This window comes from Branchiostoma floridae, chromosome 7, assembly GCF_000003815.2.
Source record: "Branchiostoma floridae strain S238N-H82 chromosome 7, Bfl_VNyyK, whole genome shotgun sequence".
NCBI lineage: Eukaryota > Metazoa > Chordata > Leptocardii > Amphioxiformes > Branchiostomatidae > Branchiostoma > Branchiostoma floridae.
Genome location: NC_049985.1, coordinates 25,743,740 through 25,760,924, shown reverse-complemented (window position 1 = coordinate 25,760,924; position 17,185 = coordinate 25,743,740). Strand labels below are relative to the sequence as shown.

The window sequence follows — 17,185 nt, the reverse complement described above, 5'->3', positions numbered from 1 at the left end:
TAGCTAACGAGTTTTGTTCAGGGAGCCAAGACCAAGCGCTCCGGGGAGTTTAAGCCCGAACTTCTGAAGGAGTTATCGCTACCCTTGGATAAGGGCAGGTGGACCTCATCGGGCTTAAACTCCCCGGGGCGCTAATAGGAGATCGGGTGGGCCTGACTGTCCTGGGCCACCGAATAAACTGTCCTAGCTGCCCGATCCTGGCTGGCTCCCAGGGGTAGTTCAGACCCTTGTAGTGCATATGGCAGCAAGTGTCCATGCTACGAGGGTGAGTCAGAAAGTACTAATGCAAGTGGTTTCATAACAGAGTCGTTCTTTGATCGAATGATTTGAAATTTGGAACATAGGTTAAGACATATCTCCCCTTGAGATTGAAATATCTAACTTTGTTGCTCATTATTTTATGAGTGATTGAGCTGCTTTCAAGGTGACCACACCCTTGGTATCCCGTCAGAAGAAAAGTGAGGTCCAATCAACGTACAATTAAGAATATCCCTAAACCAATTTTTGCCATTGTAGGAGACTAAGCCTGCACATGTAATAAGCTGTATTTCTCTATACGCTACATGCTTAATTTCAACTCTGAAATCGGATCAGTTTTTCTTTTTTCGTTGCTGGTGTAGAGTGAGGTATACGTGGTCTTCCAGGTCATGAAATCTGCGGTGTCATGATTAAAACTTTCTGTAGCCTACTTTTCCATTAACAAAGAGAAATGAAACTTAGCACACTTTTTGGCCTTTAAACAGTTAATAACTGTGTAAAGTTTCGTTTCTTTGGGGTAATGGCAAAGTAGTCTTTTAACCAACAACTCACGAATTCGTGTATACATCCAACAGCTCTATAACACAACTTACTGCATCCTAGCAGCTGTAAATAAAGAACCATTACGAGTTTAGAAATGAAAATTGGCACGCAACCTAAAGAGACATTTGGTATCATACATGTATAATTTCAACCTCCTACAATGATTTTCAGTGTGTCAGATTTAGAGGAATTGATAGTCTGACAAGCTACCAAGGGTGTGTTCATCTTGAAATCAACTCAGTTGCTTATAAAATGATAAAGACCAAATTTAAAACATTCAATCTCAAGAGGACATATTTCTCTACTTATGTGCCAAATTTCAGCTCAATTGATAAAAAAACGAGTCTGTTATGAAACCACTTGCATTACTTTCTGACTCACCCTCGTATTTTAGTAGCAGGGTATTTTTTACAGGGAGGTCTTGGTCGGTTAAGTTTGTTTCGGAAATACGTTGAATTGATGTGCATTTTAGAGACAAAATGTACATTATGATCATTACTTTAAAAGCTAAGCGACACAAAGTAACATGAAAGCAAAAAAACACGAGCTGCGACCCGAGGTGTGCGGGTCAAGTTGCGCTGCTGAAAGTCAGACACCCAGTTCTTTCTACTTGAAATAGGAAGGGAATCATTATCAAACATTTTGACAATGAATTAATGGGAACTCAACCCCACACATGTCTGATCACAGTACACCCTTGTTTTTCTTGTCTCTTACCTACTGATTCAAAAAGACGTGCTGGGAAAGTAATGACTGCAACGATTCGAAATTTGGAGGATATTGACAAAGACTTCATACTATGAAGTTGTGCCTCGAAATTTGAGTTGTGCTTATCATTTCTTGGCGAGGCCGAGAACTTATTGATCTCCCCCCCCCCCCCCCCCCCCCCCCGTATACAGGCCCAGGCCAGACGATGCCCGAAGAAGTGGAAGACCATCACCCTGGTTACCGTCTGTGTGGTGTTGGTGTTGGGACTGACCGTTCTCGGTGTGATGCTGGGTAAGAAACACATGATGGCAGGGAAACCAGACTGCAGCGAGCGTGGGGACTCTGGGGAGACAGGGCAAGAGGTAACTCTTTAAAACTTTTATCAGGAATACGAAAATGATTTCATCAAGTTGGTAGGTAATAGGACATATTAAGAGTTTTCTTTTACACCACCAGTTTTCTCTCACCTGCTGACGTTTCGATGTCTCTCAGCCACGTTTGGGATTGTGTTCTCGCCGCAAAAGCGCCACCTACGTCGGCTACATATAGCGGCGAGAAACAGAACTCCAGTTAGAAGCTCTGAGGAGCAGGAATATCATGATTACCCCGAAATAACACATTTAACTGTGAAAATGAACAGTTTTGAAAGAAAGCGCGGTGGAATCTGTATAATATTGAGCATGTCTCGCATGTCCCTTAAGTTACTGTAGATCATTGATAATGTTATCAGGCACATCAAAAGCAAAGACTGCGTACACATGTACATCAAAGACCTTTTCATTTACGTTCCTTGTGTACCTCCTCACCTCACCTCACCGGTCCCATTAGTCTCCAAGCAGACCCTGCGGTGCCTTAAAATAGTATCAAAGCTGGCACCGGAGCCTTGCCAGCTTTAATACTATTTCTAAGGCACCGTAGGGTCTGCTTGGAGACTAGGTCCCAAGTCCCATAGCCTCACCGGCCGTAGGGGCAGCACATCCATCAACATCTACATGTGAATTTTGTATTCATAGGAAGAGGACTCCGGCGACATGACTGACATGAGTGAGATGGGCGGTAACCGCGTGAGGAGAATCATCAAGCTCCGGGCTAAGAATCATGCCTGGAAATGTTCCAACCCGGGGCCCGACTAAATGTGGCTTGAAAGAATCTCTACATGCTTTAGTCTGTAGAGTGTAGACCTAGTTTATTTGGGGTTATGTAACAAGGATTTTTGTTTAGTGTTGTTGTTTTGAATGTAGGGATTATGGAGGAATGCGAAGGATTAGCGGTTTTAAAAAGAAAGTATAATATAGTTTATTGCAAATTCTTGCCCGAGGGCTAATTGCAGGTAACATAAAAAGGGACAAAGAAACAGATAGTGTAGAACAGTATAAAATGTGTCTACTCTAGTCTAAAAGCTAACTCTAATCTGTAACTTGTTGGGTTCGACTTCTTTTCCTGAGACAGTGGAAGACAAAGGATGACACCTTTTCTATAATGTGTGGGTTCTGTGATGTAAGGAGGAGAGTAGTTTTCTTTTTGTCTGTAAACACGGGAAAATTTGAGATGAGAAACTATTGAGAAAACTGAAAGAAAGAAAGAAAGAAATACACGACGCGTAGACTAGCACTGTTTTTTTAACCCCCTTGGTTTGATATTGTTGTTATGGAGGGATGTAGAGGGGTCTGACGGTTTCTAGTCAACAACTGCATCTATATTGATCTAGCCAGATCTGGCTTTGACAGTATGATTAGCCCGTATTAAAGACGCCATTAGGCGGATTCGACCCTGGTATGAATGCACATGAATAATTATACATATACCGTGGTATATCCCGAATCTATATACATGTATATATATATATATCCAGATAAGCAGTGTCTTTAATACGGGTGATACAAGGAGAAGGGGACGCTTCAGAAATTTCAAGATTGCGGATATCTTGCAAGAATTGTTCAGAAATAAAAGACTGAGTTGTGCACTAAATGAACACCGAATACGGAACAGCGTATACGCTGTGGGTTGTAGACGTTTGAAACTGTTGTCTGGACTATTAACTGTCAGTAGCCAATTAACATGACATGTAATGGGACTTACCCAAAGTTTCAACATTTTTCCCTAGGCCTAACTAAGGTCTCTGCCGTGCTATTGTATAAGTGTGATGTTAACAATCTAGTATCACTGCAATATCAAAAGCAGTCATCAATAGGTGTCACAAAGAGGAAAAGACCAACGTATCAACTATGGTTATTCATCGAGAAGACTTATCAAAAGTGTGGGCTACGTTACAAGGCATATGATCTGTAAAAGAATCCGAAACTCCACAGAGTACAAAATGCTCACCCAATTACTCTGTAATCAAATTAAATCATCTCGGCCTCGACAACTCCTGACAAAAGTTCGGTTACAAAACTAATTTCTGGAGCTCGTCTCGTTCTTCAATATCTTTTGAATGTTTGGCCTTCTAAAAAAGGTGTTACACAGAATAAAGCGGAAATTGTCACATAAATTCAAACACAACATGTAGCCAGGCTTCATGTTCTATATACAGGCACTATGCGAGAAATATTTGGTTTTGAAGTCTTTTTTCACCTGTACATGTAAGCTGTATCGTTGCTATATGTTGTCCGTCTCTTGCCTCCTGTAGAGATGTGCTTGGAGATTAGGAATGGACCCGTATAGTGCCACTTCAGGGACGTTAGAGGCACTTGATTGCAGCAACGGGTCACAAGTGCAACCTACGTCGCCCCGTCTGTTGCATTAAATGTCAGTCGATGGCCTCGGACCTCCTTCGCTCCTCAACACACAGGCTTTTCTTTTTTTTAATCTTCAAGACTTCAGTAAAGCATTCTGTTTTGCAGGCATATGGCGGCAGATGGATATGTCTCACTAGTAGAACACAGTTAAAGGCTCAACAATAATGAGGCTTTGTGCTACCTTTTTCAAAAATAATGTATTTGTATTGTGTTTGTATCATTCTAAGTTAAACAGAAGACTTTCTTTTGACCTGTACAAAATTGAAATAAATATTCTATTGAAGGATTTTTTCAAGATAAAAGATACATGTACAAAAGATGTCCAGCGATTTCATTCTAGACAAATTCTTGTGATACGCACAATCATGCCACAGGTGTTTTGAAAAAGTTTCATTCATGTTTGAAAAGACTAACTCCTGACACATATCCATATCCCGGATTTCTAAAGCGGGTATCTCACTGGACTGCAGCACGTTATCGGCGGCGCTTATCCTTGAATTTAAAATGGGAGTATCATACAAAACGTATGACTAAAAAGATATTAAAAAAACACAAAGCGTAAAAAGACTCGATGAAATTCGTTGTGTCAAATCGCTCGGCCGCAGCGAGGTCACCAACGTGCCACAACTTCAGTGAGATACCCAGTAAATCTAACTCAGGTTACACTACTCTCCAAGCAGAGGTTAGGCCCCGACTGTTTTTTTAGTCGTTTTTATCGGGCTTTCCATTTTTTCATGTTTCTTGAAGTCCGCCAGCCAATACAACATACAATACAAAATAGAAAGCCCGATAAAAACAGCTAAAAATGTTTAAGCCGGGGCCTAACCTCTGCTTGGAGAGTAAGGTTACACAACCAAATGTGCTGTTATCACAGAGAAAAATGTTCGAAAGTATTTTTCTTTTTTCTGCCCAAATGGCAGGACATCAAAAACAGCCACTTCGACATCCTCTGTGACAACAACTCAAATTTGGTTGCTTTGACCCTCATATACTATTTAAAGGTAAACTCATTATCAAGCAGATGTAATGATCTGGTTCATTGTTTTTCAGCAGCTTTTGTACTATTTGGTAGTATTTTCTAGTATTGTGCAGTAGAAGCCAGATAATTGCATAACGGATAACAGCACATTTCTGTTAATTGCACGGAATCCCCAAATCACGTGGCGGTGCGGTCTAGCTTGATAACTTCCTTTTGTTGCAACATCTGGATAATTGCACGAAATGCGCTAGCAAATCGGGTGTGCAATTGTACGGCTTCTACTGTCCTTTAATATTCCCCTCCTACAAAGCACAATATGGAGCCAAATCTTTACATCTACTTGGAGATTTAAGTTGTAGATGGCCAAGATGAGTGCTTCAGTTCTGGTGCTTTTACAGAAAATTTGTTTTAGAAAAAAGAAACGCTTCCTTATCTGACAGTATAAAACAAATAAACTGTAACAGCACAGAAGTGAAGCTATCATCGGCAATTCATTTCTAGCCAAGAAGCCAGACTGTTTCCAGGGTCTACACAGGTCAGCTCCTTGGTTCCAGGGTCTAACTCGAGGGGCCAAGTCAAAATTTCCTTAGGGGCATGTTGGCCCTAAAATTTTAGGCTAAAGAGGTAGTCTGGTTTGGCCGTAGAAACAGGTTGGCTTCCTGGCTACTAAATCATTGACATCAAAAACCAAACACAAACATCAAAACACAGCCATTTGCAAATCATACGAATCTTTATTCATTCTCCACTAACCTGGTTCAATTCCTTCCTTCACAAAAACTGTACAACATAAGTATATATGGCATCCATCAAAATATGTATGATACTTCGTCAAAATTGCACTTTATACACATAAGCAAACTGCGAGAGAAAACCCACAAAGTGAATTGAAGCATTTACCATCAAATCAAATCATTAACAGAAATTGCGAGAACTATAGTTCAGTCTATATCTTTGGAAGTCCTAACAAACTACATAACAGTATTACAGTTTTTTTGTGGCCAAGGATGGCCAAGTGTACTTAGTGCGTTAAACATTGAAACAAAATGTATCACAAAGTGTGTACCATATCCAGTAACACGACTGTATTCAACACGGAGCACACTTTATACAAGCCTCCGATCACACTTTGTACAAGCGTCCTCTTTCATTGCTGGCTTTGTACATTAATAAGTCCATCATCATTTTCATAACCAAGACGATAGTAACAAATTACAAAAATCTGGTCCAGTTTTCCCTTATCATGTAGCTATGTAAAAACAAACTCATTGATGATAGTTAACGATAGCTACATAGATACTCTATATGTACAATGTGCTTAATATATATATTTATACGGATACAACATATGATGCAAAGTAAGTGTCAACATCATGTCTACTCTTAAGAATTTGGCACGAAATTCTATGACAGGGCATAAGTTTTGTCGTTCAAATCTCAAATACAACAGAAAGCAAAAGCATCTAACTTCTTTGCAGCAAGAATACAAATGTTCACGACAACAGCATTTTGTAGTGCAGCATAGAATATCATAAAATAGTGTAACAGCTCAGAATATTACGTTTTGTAACACCTTACTTGGTTTTTGCAGATGGATCTAGCTTAAAGAACGACCCCGTTTTGGGCTTCTGGGCAGTTTCTGATTTGGCCGTAGACTGACCAGTCCTGTTTGGACTACTACTTGCCCCGATCACCGGTATTGACCGCATTGGGCTGTTACTCCGAAACCTTGCAGGGCTGCTGCCTCCTCCAACTACAGAAATGGCCGACCCCCGCAAGGGGCTGGCACCCCCCACCACTGGGATCTTTGTCCCACCCCCAATTGTGCTAATAGCTTGTCCCCTATTCTCATCAACTTGCTCCACTTTAGGTTCAACCAGTGGCACCTCCATGGGACTTGGAGATACCCTTTCTACCTTTACATTTTCTGTAACACTCTCTTCTTTAACAGCTGTTGAAACATTTTCTTCCTCCACTTCTTTTTTAACAGACACTGGTGTAGGAGGTTCAGTCTTGACTGGGTTATCAACAACCTCTTGCTTTACAGCTATCTGATCAGTCGTTTGTTCATTATCATTATCAGGTTGAGCTGGACCATTCTCTTCCTCTGGTTCCTGTTTTATAGTAACATTATCTACTTGTGCTGGTACCATTGCCTCACACTGATTACCTAATGGTGACTTAGGCTCTTCTTTCACTTCTATGTCAGGTGTCTCTGTTTTAACCTGTTCAGTTTCTCCCACTTCCATGTTCTCGCTAACTTCCTCTTTGATGTTTGTCTGTTCTTTAGCTTCCTCGCTCAGGAAGGGGATTTCTTTGATAGTTGAGAGTGGCTGCATTGCTGACGTTGACGGCTTCTCTTCTTCTTCTGCTGTGTCCATGGGTTCTTCTTTCACCTGCACTGCTTCCTCTGCGTTAGTTTCCATTTTGATTTGGGCTTCGAGTGGGGATTCCTTGGGTGCGTCTGCAGGGGTTGGGGTCTCCAGGAAACTCTGTTGAGGGGGGGCAAATTGCAGCATGCTTGTACCTCCTTCCTACGCCATAAGCCCACTTTTCATTGGTCACACTGTTATGCCTCACTTTATAAACCAGTGAACGTTTAAGGCGAGAAGCAGGTCAAAGTTTAAAACCCTCTGTGAATCTTGTAACTTTCGTGGTGGTTTTATTTTCATGGTGACCCTCCATCCCAAGTTTCAGACAATGTGAATATGTCTCCCTTGTATGACTACTGGGCTACATTATTGTTACAAAATTTAATACAAATTTAGAAGACAGCAAAATAAAACCACCACAAAAGCTATAAATCTACAGTATTACTCTCCTTCTCTGAGTGAGACAGATACTACGAGTTTGATAGCTTCCAGGTCATTATAAAATGTTCAGATCTTCTAAAAACGCAGATGGGCAAACCGAACATCGACTTGCAATCAAACCACAACATTTAAGCATTTCTGCAGCAAAAACTTTCTTTCCAAAATGTTCTTTTTTCTTCTTCAAAACTATCTGTACTGTGTTAGCAATGCCGGACATGAATAAACGAGATATGTTGGTGACCCTCAGTGTCTACACATCTTATTAGGTCTGGGGGTCTGGTCAACTTTACTTACTACCTTATTCTTTACCGATCAAACCTTCAGCGTGATATAATATAAACTTGATGCATGATGCATCAACTCAAAATGATTTAGAATTACGTTTAAGAGCTGGATAATTTGGTGTAGTGATTTCCCATTTTGTTGCGTAGAAGAACTGAGATTGTAATAAATATTGAAGCTTAAGACAAAATGTTACCAAATATGAATTTAGGAACATTACAGATAACGCATTTACGAAGGCCCTCCATTAGAATAATTGTGCCTACTCATAAAACGGCTTACAAAGGAGCTGTCAGCTGTTCTAAAGGAAATCGTCAATGGAGTACGCTAGATCTACTTGTGTCATCTTTCCCAAAGCTATTACACCACAACACATGTCAAAACATCTGCATAGACCTCAGGTATACATGTACAATCACAAGAAGCATGTTCAACCACGGCTCGGGTGTGAACATGGTTTTATTTCAAGTCAGCAAAAAACATGAGACATACCAACACAACATGGTAACCCTGTAACATGATAGCTTGCACCGTCCCAAAGATAGTGTCAACTGGAGACAAGACCATGGAAAATACTGTAACTGGCCTGGGTTTCAATATGCTTTCAGAAAAACGTTTCCTTTTCTCCACCAACTACACAATCAAATCAATACGGCCTAATGTTGGTAAATATTTCTCTAGCATACCTAAATATTGGCCAAGTTACCATATTTTTCAAGGACGTCTCTCATTTTAAAGAGACATAGAATGAATGAATAGAAAGCAACCTATCCATGCACAGTGATGCACACTAGTATTATTCTGGACAGAGCAACTAAAAAGAGAAAGGTAGCATGCAATTATATCATGAGAAGAAAAAAAGAAACTGTGTGCGTGTCATGGAAATAGAAATCAAGTGAATTACTTATAGTTGCATTCCCTTTTCGAAAATTTACGGCTGGTGTTATGATTGCATATTTATTGTTATTGGTATCACGGGTGCATGCATGTTACTTCAATCTCACGGTGATGTGTAAGTCACTTCCTTATGATTGATCCACTGGAACGTAAAAAGACTTAGCCAGCGGAGGCATGTGTTGTACTTACCTCGTCATAATCCTCGTAGCAATTTGGATGGTATGTCTGCAATGAACAGTAAATAAAAAACTGAGTCAGAATACATGCTCCTTTCTTTTAAAAGGCCTCCATTGAACTGGTAAACAACTACCAACAAGTCAATGTCTTCATATTTGTTTCATCACTCACTCACTCACTCACTCACTCACTCACTGCCCATAACTTCTTTTATAAGAAGTTGGTATGACAGAAAACTATATATGAAAAACGTTTTTGGAATGGCAGTACATCTTTTGGATTAGCACAAAACTTATACAAATACAATAGAGGTCTTTAATAATTTGTAAGAGTATCACCAATTCCTATGGCAAGCAAACAGTTCTTCCAAAGACTTTACTCAAAATTCTCACATGGGCACATTGAATTGCGGTGGAAGGAGAGGGTTGGGCTCCGTCTTCCAATACCGTGCCCTAGACATAGTGGACTAACAAGCCACCTATGGCCCAAAAGGCTATGGGACCTTTACAAAAGCAGAAAAAATGAAGATGGAAATGCCCTTGCCTTGCCGTTCACCCTGACTGCATCCTTCAGGTGCCACGCCTCCTCATCCTCATCCCAGAACTGCTCAAACGGTTCCTGGCAGATGTCACAGATCTGTCAATCATCAACAAGAGATAGTTAGAACAGGTTATGATAACTAAATGAACCTTGAACGTGGACATCATGGATGCCATCACGGGTCACAATGGATTATTCTTCTCCATTCGGCCTTATCTTCCATGAGGGAGTAAAGCTCTGCTGTGGTGATGTTACTGATTTGTGTGTCCCTTTTAAGGTTGTTAGTGAAGGTAGTACGCTTTCTTCCCCTTCTTCTCTTTCCTTCTGTTGGCTCCCAGAGGATAAGCTGGTTGGCTACCAGTTCTGTATGTCGGACACAGTGTCCGGCCAGCGCCATCCTCCGTTTCCTGATCTTGTGAGAGAGTCTAGGGAGGTCACCGTGCATATCATAACTAAATATACATGTAAATTTGCCGATACATGTAGATTATGTCATGTAACCACTGTCCTCACATATTACTGTGTGTTGTGGCAGAATTTCCTAGTGGGATCTAGAGCTGGAAGAGCTAGTCTGTGTTAGACCTGGAACTAAAGCACTTGTGTTGGCCCTGGAAACAGTCTGGCATCCAGGCTAGTAACGCATATCATAAGGAATATGTTCCATTTACACTGAACTCAATGAACAGTAAGGCACGTTGTTGAGGTGACTCATAAACTCACGTCATCATTTTCTTCATCTGTACAGACAGGACAGCTGATCACCTCTCCTGGCTCACTGGTAGGAAGAACGGGTTGCTCAAAGAAGGCTGATTCTTGTACTGTGGAAGAACGGGAAATAAAGTTTCACACTGCAGTACATAACCATAGACTTTTCCACATCTTGTTAGCTAGTTCAAGTCATTTCTGTGCCATATAGGGTGGTGTCCATCCCCCTTTCTGTACCCTTGGGCCACACAACTTTGTACAATCACTACAGCAGGGGGCTGGCCCACTGGTAGTGGTGTGTGTTGAACTCCCATACTCGGTATCAAATGCTGAGTGCTAAGCAGAGAAAGCAGAATGTACTACAGTTTATTTTCTAAAAGCCTTTGGTATTACTTGACCTAGGATCAAACTCAATACCTCAACAGAGTTCTGCTTCAATGTTGTACCTGCTATAAAACATGATACATAATTATTTTCTGAGGCCTGCATAAATGACATAGGACATAGACACTTACCTTCTTCGTCATCTCCAAGCTCTGCATAGGCTATCCAGTCCTGTAAGGGTGGCAACAGAAACACATTTACCACTTTTATTTCAAAACCCAAGAATACTATTTCTACTTCTCCCAACTGCTGGGGTCAAAATTTTGACAGAAATCAGATTTCCAGAGGATTGTGTCTCAAAGATAAATATACATTTGTTTTACTCCGCATTCTTTTATCATTGTACAATCTTTTTCAACTCAATCAGTGACAATGTACTGATTTAAAATAAGGCTCTGGAAAGACAGAGGGTTACAAATAAATCATTGATCAAAATAAACACATCACTCTGCAGTGGTTAAACTAACTGGTTGGTGAATAAAGTAGTAAGTCTAAAACAGTCTCTCAACATCAAAGGCTGATTCATCCTCCTCCTTTCAAGGAGCCTGACAAGTCAAAGGGCTGCTAGAAGCATAATCTAGTCCATGGTATAGAGAAAACTCACATCAACCCCATAGTACCAGTCCCTGTGCGAGGCCTTGCCGGTGCCCTCCTTCTCCCTGCGGTTCATGCGGAAGTGCCAGTCCAGATGGTTGGCGTACTTGTCCGTCTCCTCGGGAAGGAACCTGCTACCACAGGAGGAACACTGGATCCCACAGTACAGGCGGTTGATCACTCCCTTATGCCGCCTGCACAGACAAGACATTGGTTTTGTGGTTAAGGTTATTGACTTGGCTGGCCACAATGTTGTGCCCTTGAGAGCTATTGTACACCTATACTGTCCAATTTCCCATATGATACAGGTGAGAGAATGTACAAAGATTTGTCTTCACCAGGATTTTTTTCACAGCATAGGGGCATTTTAGTGTAGCAAAACCACATTGTAAGCGATCCAGGTTTGAGCATAACAGGTGGTCTGGAGAATTTTCTCCCTGAAAATGTTTAAATTTATAATCCTCACAAACTTTTTGCATTTTGAGAGCCAAATTTAGTGACATAAAGCCAACATTTTATAAAACTTTGTTACAAAACATCAGTAAATTCCCCTTTGCTTGTTGAAACACAGCATAGGGGCCCAAATCACAGTATACGGGATCCATAGAAGGCCCCTATGCTGAAAAGGCCTGACGAGAACACTGTTTGGTTACTGACATCCTCTCGGGTAGGAAGTAAAACTGGAGGCCCTAGAGCATGTTTTAAAAAACCTGCCTAAGGTTTTCAAAAAGAGTAGGGGTGTATAAAGTGGATCAAATCTTACTTATTGGTCTCATGGTTGACATCTTGAAATGTAATAAAGGGCACAACATCAAGTAGGTGAGTATCGAATCAGGGGTCCAATGCTTTAGGCCTAGGAAAAAAAATGTTGTGTTTCCTGTTTCCCTACCTTCCCTAGAAAAACCTGCCGACCCTAGACTTTTTTTTGGGTGGGCAGTGGAGTCACATAGCTTCCAGTTAGAATTTTTATTCAGCCTGCTTCCTATTGAAGTAAAAACAGTCTGCTTGTCCTATCTAATGAAGGATTAATGTATCTATTGTGCACAAAATCAAAGTTAGACATTGAAAGACAAGTGTCCTCATACATTACAGTTTCCTTTGTTCAACTGTATTGTAATATGTATCACTAGATTTTTGGCTAGCCTAAAAAAAATTACAAAAAAAAAAAAGATATCCCCTACCTACAAACCCTAATTTTTTCAGGACTGAAACAGGAAACACAACATTTTTTTTCCTAGGCCTTAGCAGTTATGCCACACTGACCAATGATGGTTCAAATTTTGACTGAACTTACGTTTTGAGATCTTCCACTCTCAGTGTTAGAGGAGGCACAGTGGTGTCCAGTTTCAGCTCAGCTCGGGGCTCATCCTCCTCCATCCTTTCCTCAAGAGGCACAACAACCCGAGTCTTCTCCTCCTTCTTAGCTTCTACTGTCTTCTCCTCCACCTTTGGCTCTTCTTTCTTCTCATCAACCTTCTTGATGATCCCTGGTGAAGACAAAAACAATTTAACTTCATTTTGTACAAAGTTATAGACAATCTAAACAAATAAATGTCCGCCTTTGAAATTGGATAGCAAGGTATTCACATTTCACAACAGCCAATGTTTCGATGGCATTTTGGTCACCTTCTGCAGGGCAATACTGACTGGTCCTAGACACACCGCAGATAAGGGGTTGCATCAGTATTGCCTCAAGGAAGATGACCAAAACATTGGCTATTGTTGTAAACACAATTCCCTAGGTTGAGAATAAGACCTATCTAGTGATTTTCCAACAAGATGAAATTATTCATAAAAATCCACTAATGCTTCGTGTCTGAACTGAATTTTACTACTCTGTGGAGCACTATGCAGCATTATGCGAGTCTTCAACATTCAGATGATATGTACATAATATTTTTAAGGATGAAAACACTGGCAATGCCACAAGTCAGCTACAATATGAGACTACTAGTACTACAGTACACTGATTCGAGTAAAAGTAAACACACCTGTCTTTAGCAGCTTCTCGAACAGTTGGTTGACATCCAGTTTTGCTGGCTGTAGAGAGGGACCTGGTGCTGGTGGTGGTGCCATCCCGAATCCCATGGGTGGATGATGGACGGGGATCCCCGGCATGGGTCCCATGCTCATGTGGGACGGTCCCGGCATCGGCTGCATGGGGGGACGTCCCTGCATGGGCTGCCCTGTCATCCCCATCCCTCCCATGGCAAGCTGCATCGTTGTTGCCACTCCCATCACCATGTTACCGAAGACATTAGCGGGACCGGGTCCGGAGAACGGCATGCCGCCCATCGGTCCAGACATGATCGGTCCAGGTCCTGACATGATGGGCCCAGCAGCTGATGACACCAGTCCTGGCTGCATCATTCCAAACTGTCCGGGCCTCTGCATGGGGCCGTCCATTCTGAACCCGGGTCCTGGCATCCTGTGTCCTGGGCCATCCATACGATGTCCAGGTCCATCCATTCTTGGCAAAGGACCAGGTCCATCCATTCTTGGTCCAGGACCAGGTCCATCCATTCTCGGTCCAGGACCAGGTCCATCCATTCTTGGCCCAGGACCATCCATTCTGGGACCATGACCGTCCATTCTAGGTCCAGGACCATCCATTCTAGGTCCAAGACCATCCATTCTAGGTCCAGGACCAGGTCCATCCATTCTAGGACCTCCCATCCTAGCTCCAGACAGCCCAGGGATCAGTGGCCGTGGGACTTCTTCCTGTTCCCCTGGGGCTGGGGGTGGGGGGCCCATCCGGCCACCCTCCACCCATCTTGTCATGGCCTCCTCCCACATGTGGTGCTCTTCATCCAGTTTCTTCCTCTCCTCTTCAGAAAGAACGTTCTTGGGAGGGAGGGGTGGTAAAGGCTCAAGAGGAGCTTGGCCCTTGCGCCCACCTTTTTCCCACCTGTCCATATCTTGCTCCCACATGCGGTGCCTGTCCTGAAATGTCTGATGGGAATTATCCGGGTGATGGTCTGGAGCAGGCGGGCGGAGGGGCTCCGTTGGCGGGACTCCCCTCCTGCCGTCCATCTCCCACCTCTGCATGTCTTCCTTCCACCGACGGTGCTGGGCTTCCCACTCGATGAGCGCCACATTTGCCTGGGGAAGGTGCAGGATGGGTTTGATTGGCTGCGCTCCTCGTTTGCCGCCCTCCTCCCATCTCCTCATGTCTTCCTCCCACTGACGACAGTTGGACTCCCACTCCCTCAGGGCGACCTCGCGACGTGGATCTTCCTCTAGCCGTGGTGGTTGGGGTTCAGGGGGAGGCATCTCTCTCCTGCCGTCAGCCTCCCATCTCCTCATATCCTCCTGCCACCGACGATGTCTTTGCTCCCATTCTCTTTGAGCAGCTGCAGGGCCTTGCTGGCCTTGGTTTGAAGGATGTATGGGTTCAATAGGAGGTAGGCCTCTTCTCCCATCCAGTTCCCACCTCTTCATATCGTCTTGCCACTTGCGATGGTCTTCCTCCCACTGAGAGTTACGGTTCTGGATCCCGGGGGATTGCACACGAGGGGGAACGGGCTCTGCAGGAGGAGCACCTCTCCGCCCTCCTGCTTCCCATCTGCGCATCTCTTCTTCCCACTGCCGCCGCTTGTCCTCAAACTCTCTCCACTCAGGCTCAGGTTTCTGCAATGCTGACAAGTGCTGCTGAGCTCCAGGCATCTGCATCACCGGCTCCTGTGGAGGTAACCCTCTTCTGCCATCTGCTTCCCATCTCTTCATGTCTTCTTCCCATCTCCTGTGGTCCTCCTCCCACTGTCGGCGGGCAGCGTCGTTTATCTCCAGGGCCTGGGACAGCAGGTGGTAGGGAGGGGAGGGGGGCGGCCCTTGCCTGCCACCTTGTTCCCAACCTCGCATCTGGTCTTGCCAGTGTTGGCAGTCCAGCGTCCACTGCTTACGCGCCACCTCCGGCATCTCGGGCCCGAGGGGAGGCGGCATATCCATGTGTGAGGGTGGAGGGGGAGCCCTCCTTCCATTCTCTTCCCACTTCTTCAGTTCGGCCTCGAACCGTCCACGGCTCTCGTGCCATCTTCTGTGCTCTGCTTCCAGTTCGGCTTTGTCAAACTGAAGTGGCGGTAGGGGCTCCTGTGGGGGCTGCCCCTTTCTTCCATCCTGCTCCCATCTGCGCATGTCTTCTTCCCATCTCCGATGATCATCTTGCCACCTCTCGAACTGGCCTTTCCTCCCCTCGTGTTCCCGTCTACGATGGTCCTCTAACCTTTGGTTTGGCTGATCAAACTGAGGGGGACGTAGTGGCTCTTGTGGCGGTTGGCCCTTTCGTCCTCCTTGCTCCCACCTGCACATGTCTTCTTCCCACCTGCGATGATCCTCCTCCCAAGTCCTGGACGGTCTGTCAAACTGACTGTCAGGTGGGAACCCTTGTCTCTCCATGAAGACGACAGGTGTTGATGTGGGCAGACTGGGTTCCTTAGGACGGAGAGGAGGGGCTCCTCTTCTGCCATTCTTCTCCCACATTGCCATATCTGCATCCCACTTCCTCAGCTCATTTTCAAATCTCTGGCGGTCCTCCTCCCACCTTCTGTCCACAGGTAGACCACGATGCTCAGGCTCCTGGGGTCGTTGTGGGGGAGGCCCATTCCCAAACTTTTTCCAGCGCTCCATCTTTTGCTCCCAAATGTTAAGCTCCTTCAGGAATTTGGCACGCTCCTCCGCCCACTGCCGACGATCGTTCTCCAGCCTTTCTAAGAGCTCGGGACCCAGGGGCAGACTTTCCTGTGGGGCAGGGGGAGGAGGACCATTCCTTCCATCTTGCTCCCACCGACGGATGTCGTCCTGCCACCTCCTGTACTCTTCCTCCTTCTTGGGATCAAACTCCTGCTTGCCTCGGCCGTACACCTCGTGCGGAGCTAGCGGGCGGGCACCCTGTCTCCCGCTGTCTTCCCATTTCTTAATCTCCTCCTCCCACTTCCTGTACTCGAAGTTCCACTGCTTGCAAACTTGGTCGTCAAACTTCTTCCACTCTTCCCATCTTCTCCTGTCCTCTTCGCCCCTGAAGTCTGGTGCTCCTCTGTCATCCGCCCTGCGGAGTCGTGGATCCTCTCTCCTCCCGTCATCCGAAGGCCTTGGAGAACCGTCTTGCTGTCCCAAGTATGGCAACAGCGCTCTTCGGTGCATTCCTTCAAACCCTACGCCTTCCCTTCCTCTACCATGTCCTGCTGCACCTTGTCGCTCATCAACATCCATTGGGAAATCCCTGAATGGGTAATCCTGTCTCCTCTCAAGATACAAAGGTGTCTTTCTTAGCTTGTTCTTGTGTTCCAAGTATGACTTTCTTTCTTCAAGCTTCTTTCTGTGTTCTAAGTAGGCCTGCTGCGCCTGATCGCTGGCCCCATCTTTTTCTTCCTTCACGGGGAACTGGAAATCTCGCTCGCTGGGATGGCTTTTCTTGTACTCTGCCCAAGGGGACTTCGCTTCGACAGAGGGCTGACGCTTCAGCTCTGCCCATGGGGATGGTGGGGTGGGGAGGAGTCCCCTCCCCCTGCCTCTACCCATCCGTCCGCCTCTTACACCACCTTCTCTCCTCTCCACTCTGTTCACCTGCC

The 17,185-nt window shown here is 44.4% G+C and overlaps 2 protein-coding genes across 2 annotated transcripts in view; one reads left to right on the top strand and one right to left on the bottom strand.

Annotated features, from left to right (window-relative positions):
- LOC118419089 overlaps positions 1-2,911 on the top strand; it is a 4,081-nt gene extending 1,170 nt beyond the window's left edge. The window contains exons 3-4 of the mRNA XM_035825372.1: positions 1,701-1,871; positions 2,523-2,911. Of these exons, the coding sequence (XP_035681265.1) occupies positions 1,701-1,871; positions 2,523-2,642 (291 nt within the window). The 3' untranslated portion in view covers positions 2,643-2,911. The remainder of the gene's footprint in view (positions 1-1,700; positions 1,872-2,522) is intronic.
- A 3,029-nt stretch (positions 2,912-5,940) lies between these two features.
- LOC118419083 overlaps positions 5,941-17,185 on the bottom strand; it is a gene marked incomplete in the record, with an annotated part of 21,162 nt that continues 9,917 nt past the window's right edge. Inside the window, 8 exon segments of the mRNA XM_035825363.1 lie at positions 5,941-7,718; positions 9,408-9,443; positions 9,939-10,031; positions 10,656-10,753; positions 11,156-11,195; positions 11,629-11,812; positions 12,913-13,105; positions 13,610-17,152. Of these exon segments, the coding sequence (XP_035681256.1) occupies positions 6,801-7,718; positions 9,408-9,443; positions 9,939-10,031; positions 10,656-10,753; positions 11,156-11,195; positions 11,629-11,812; positions 12,913-13,105; positions 13,610-17,152 (5,105 nt within the window).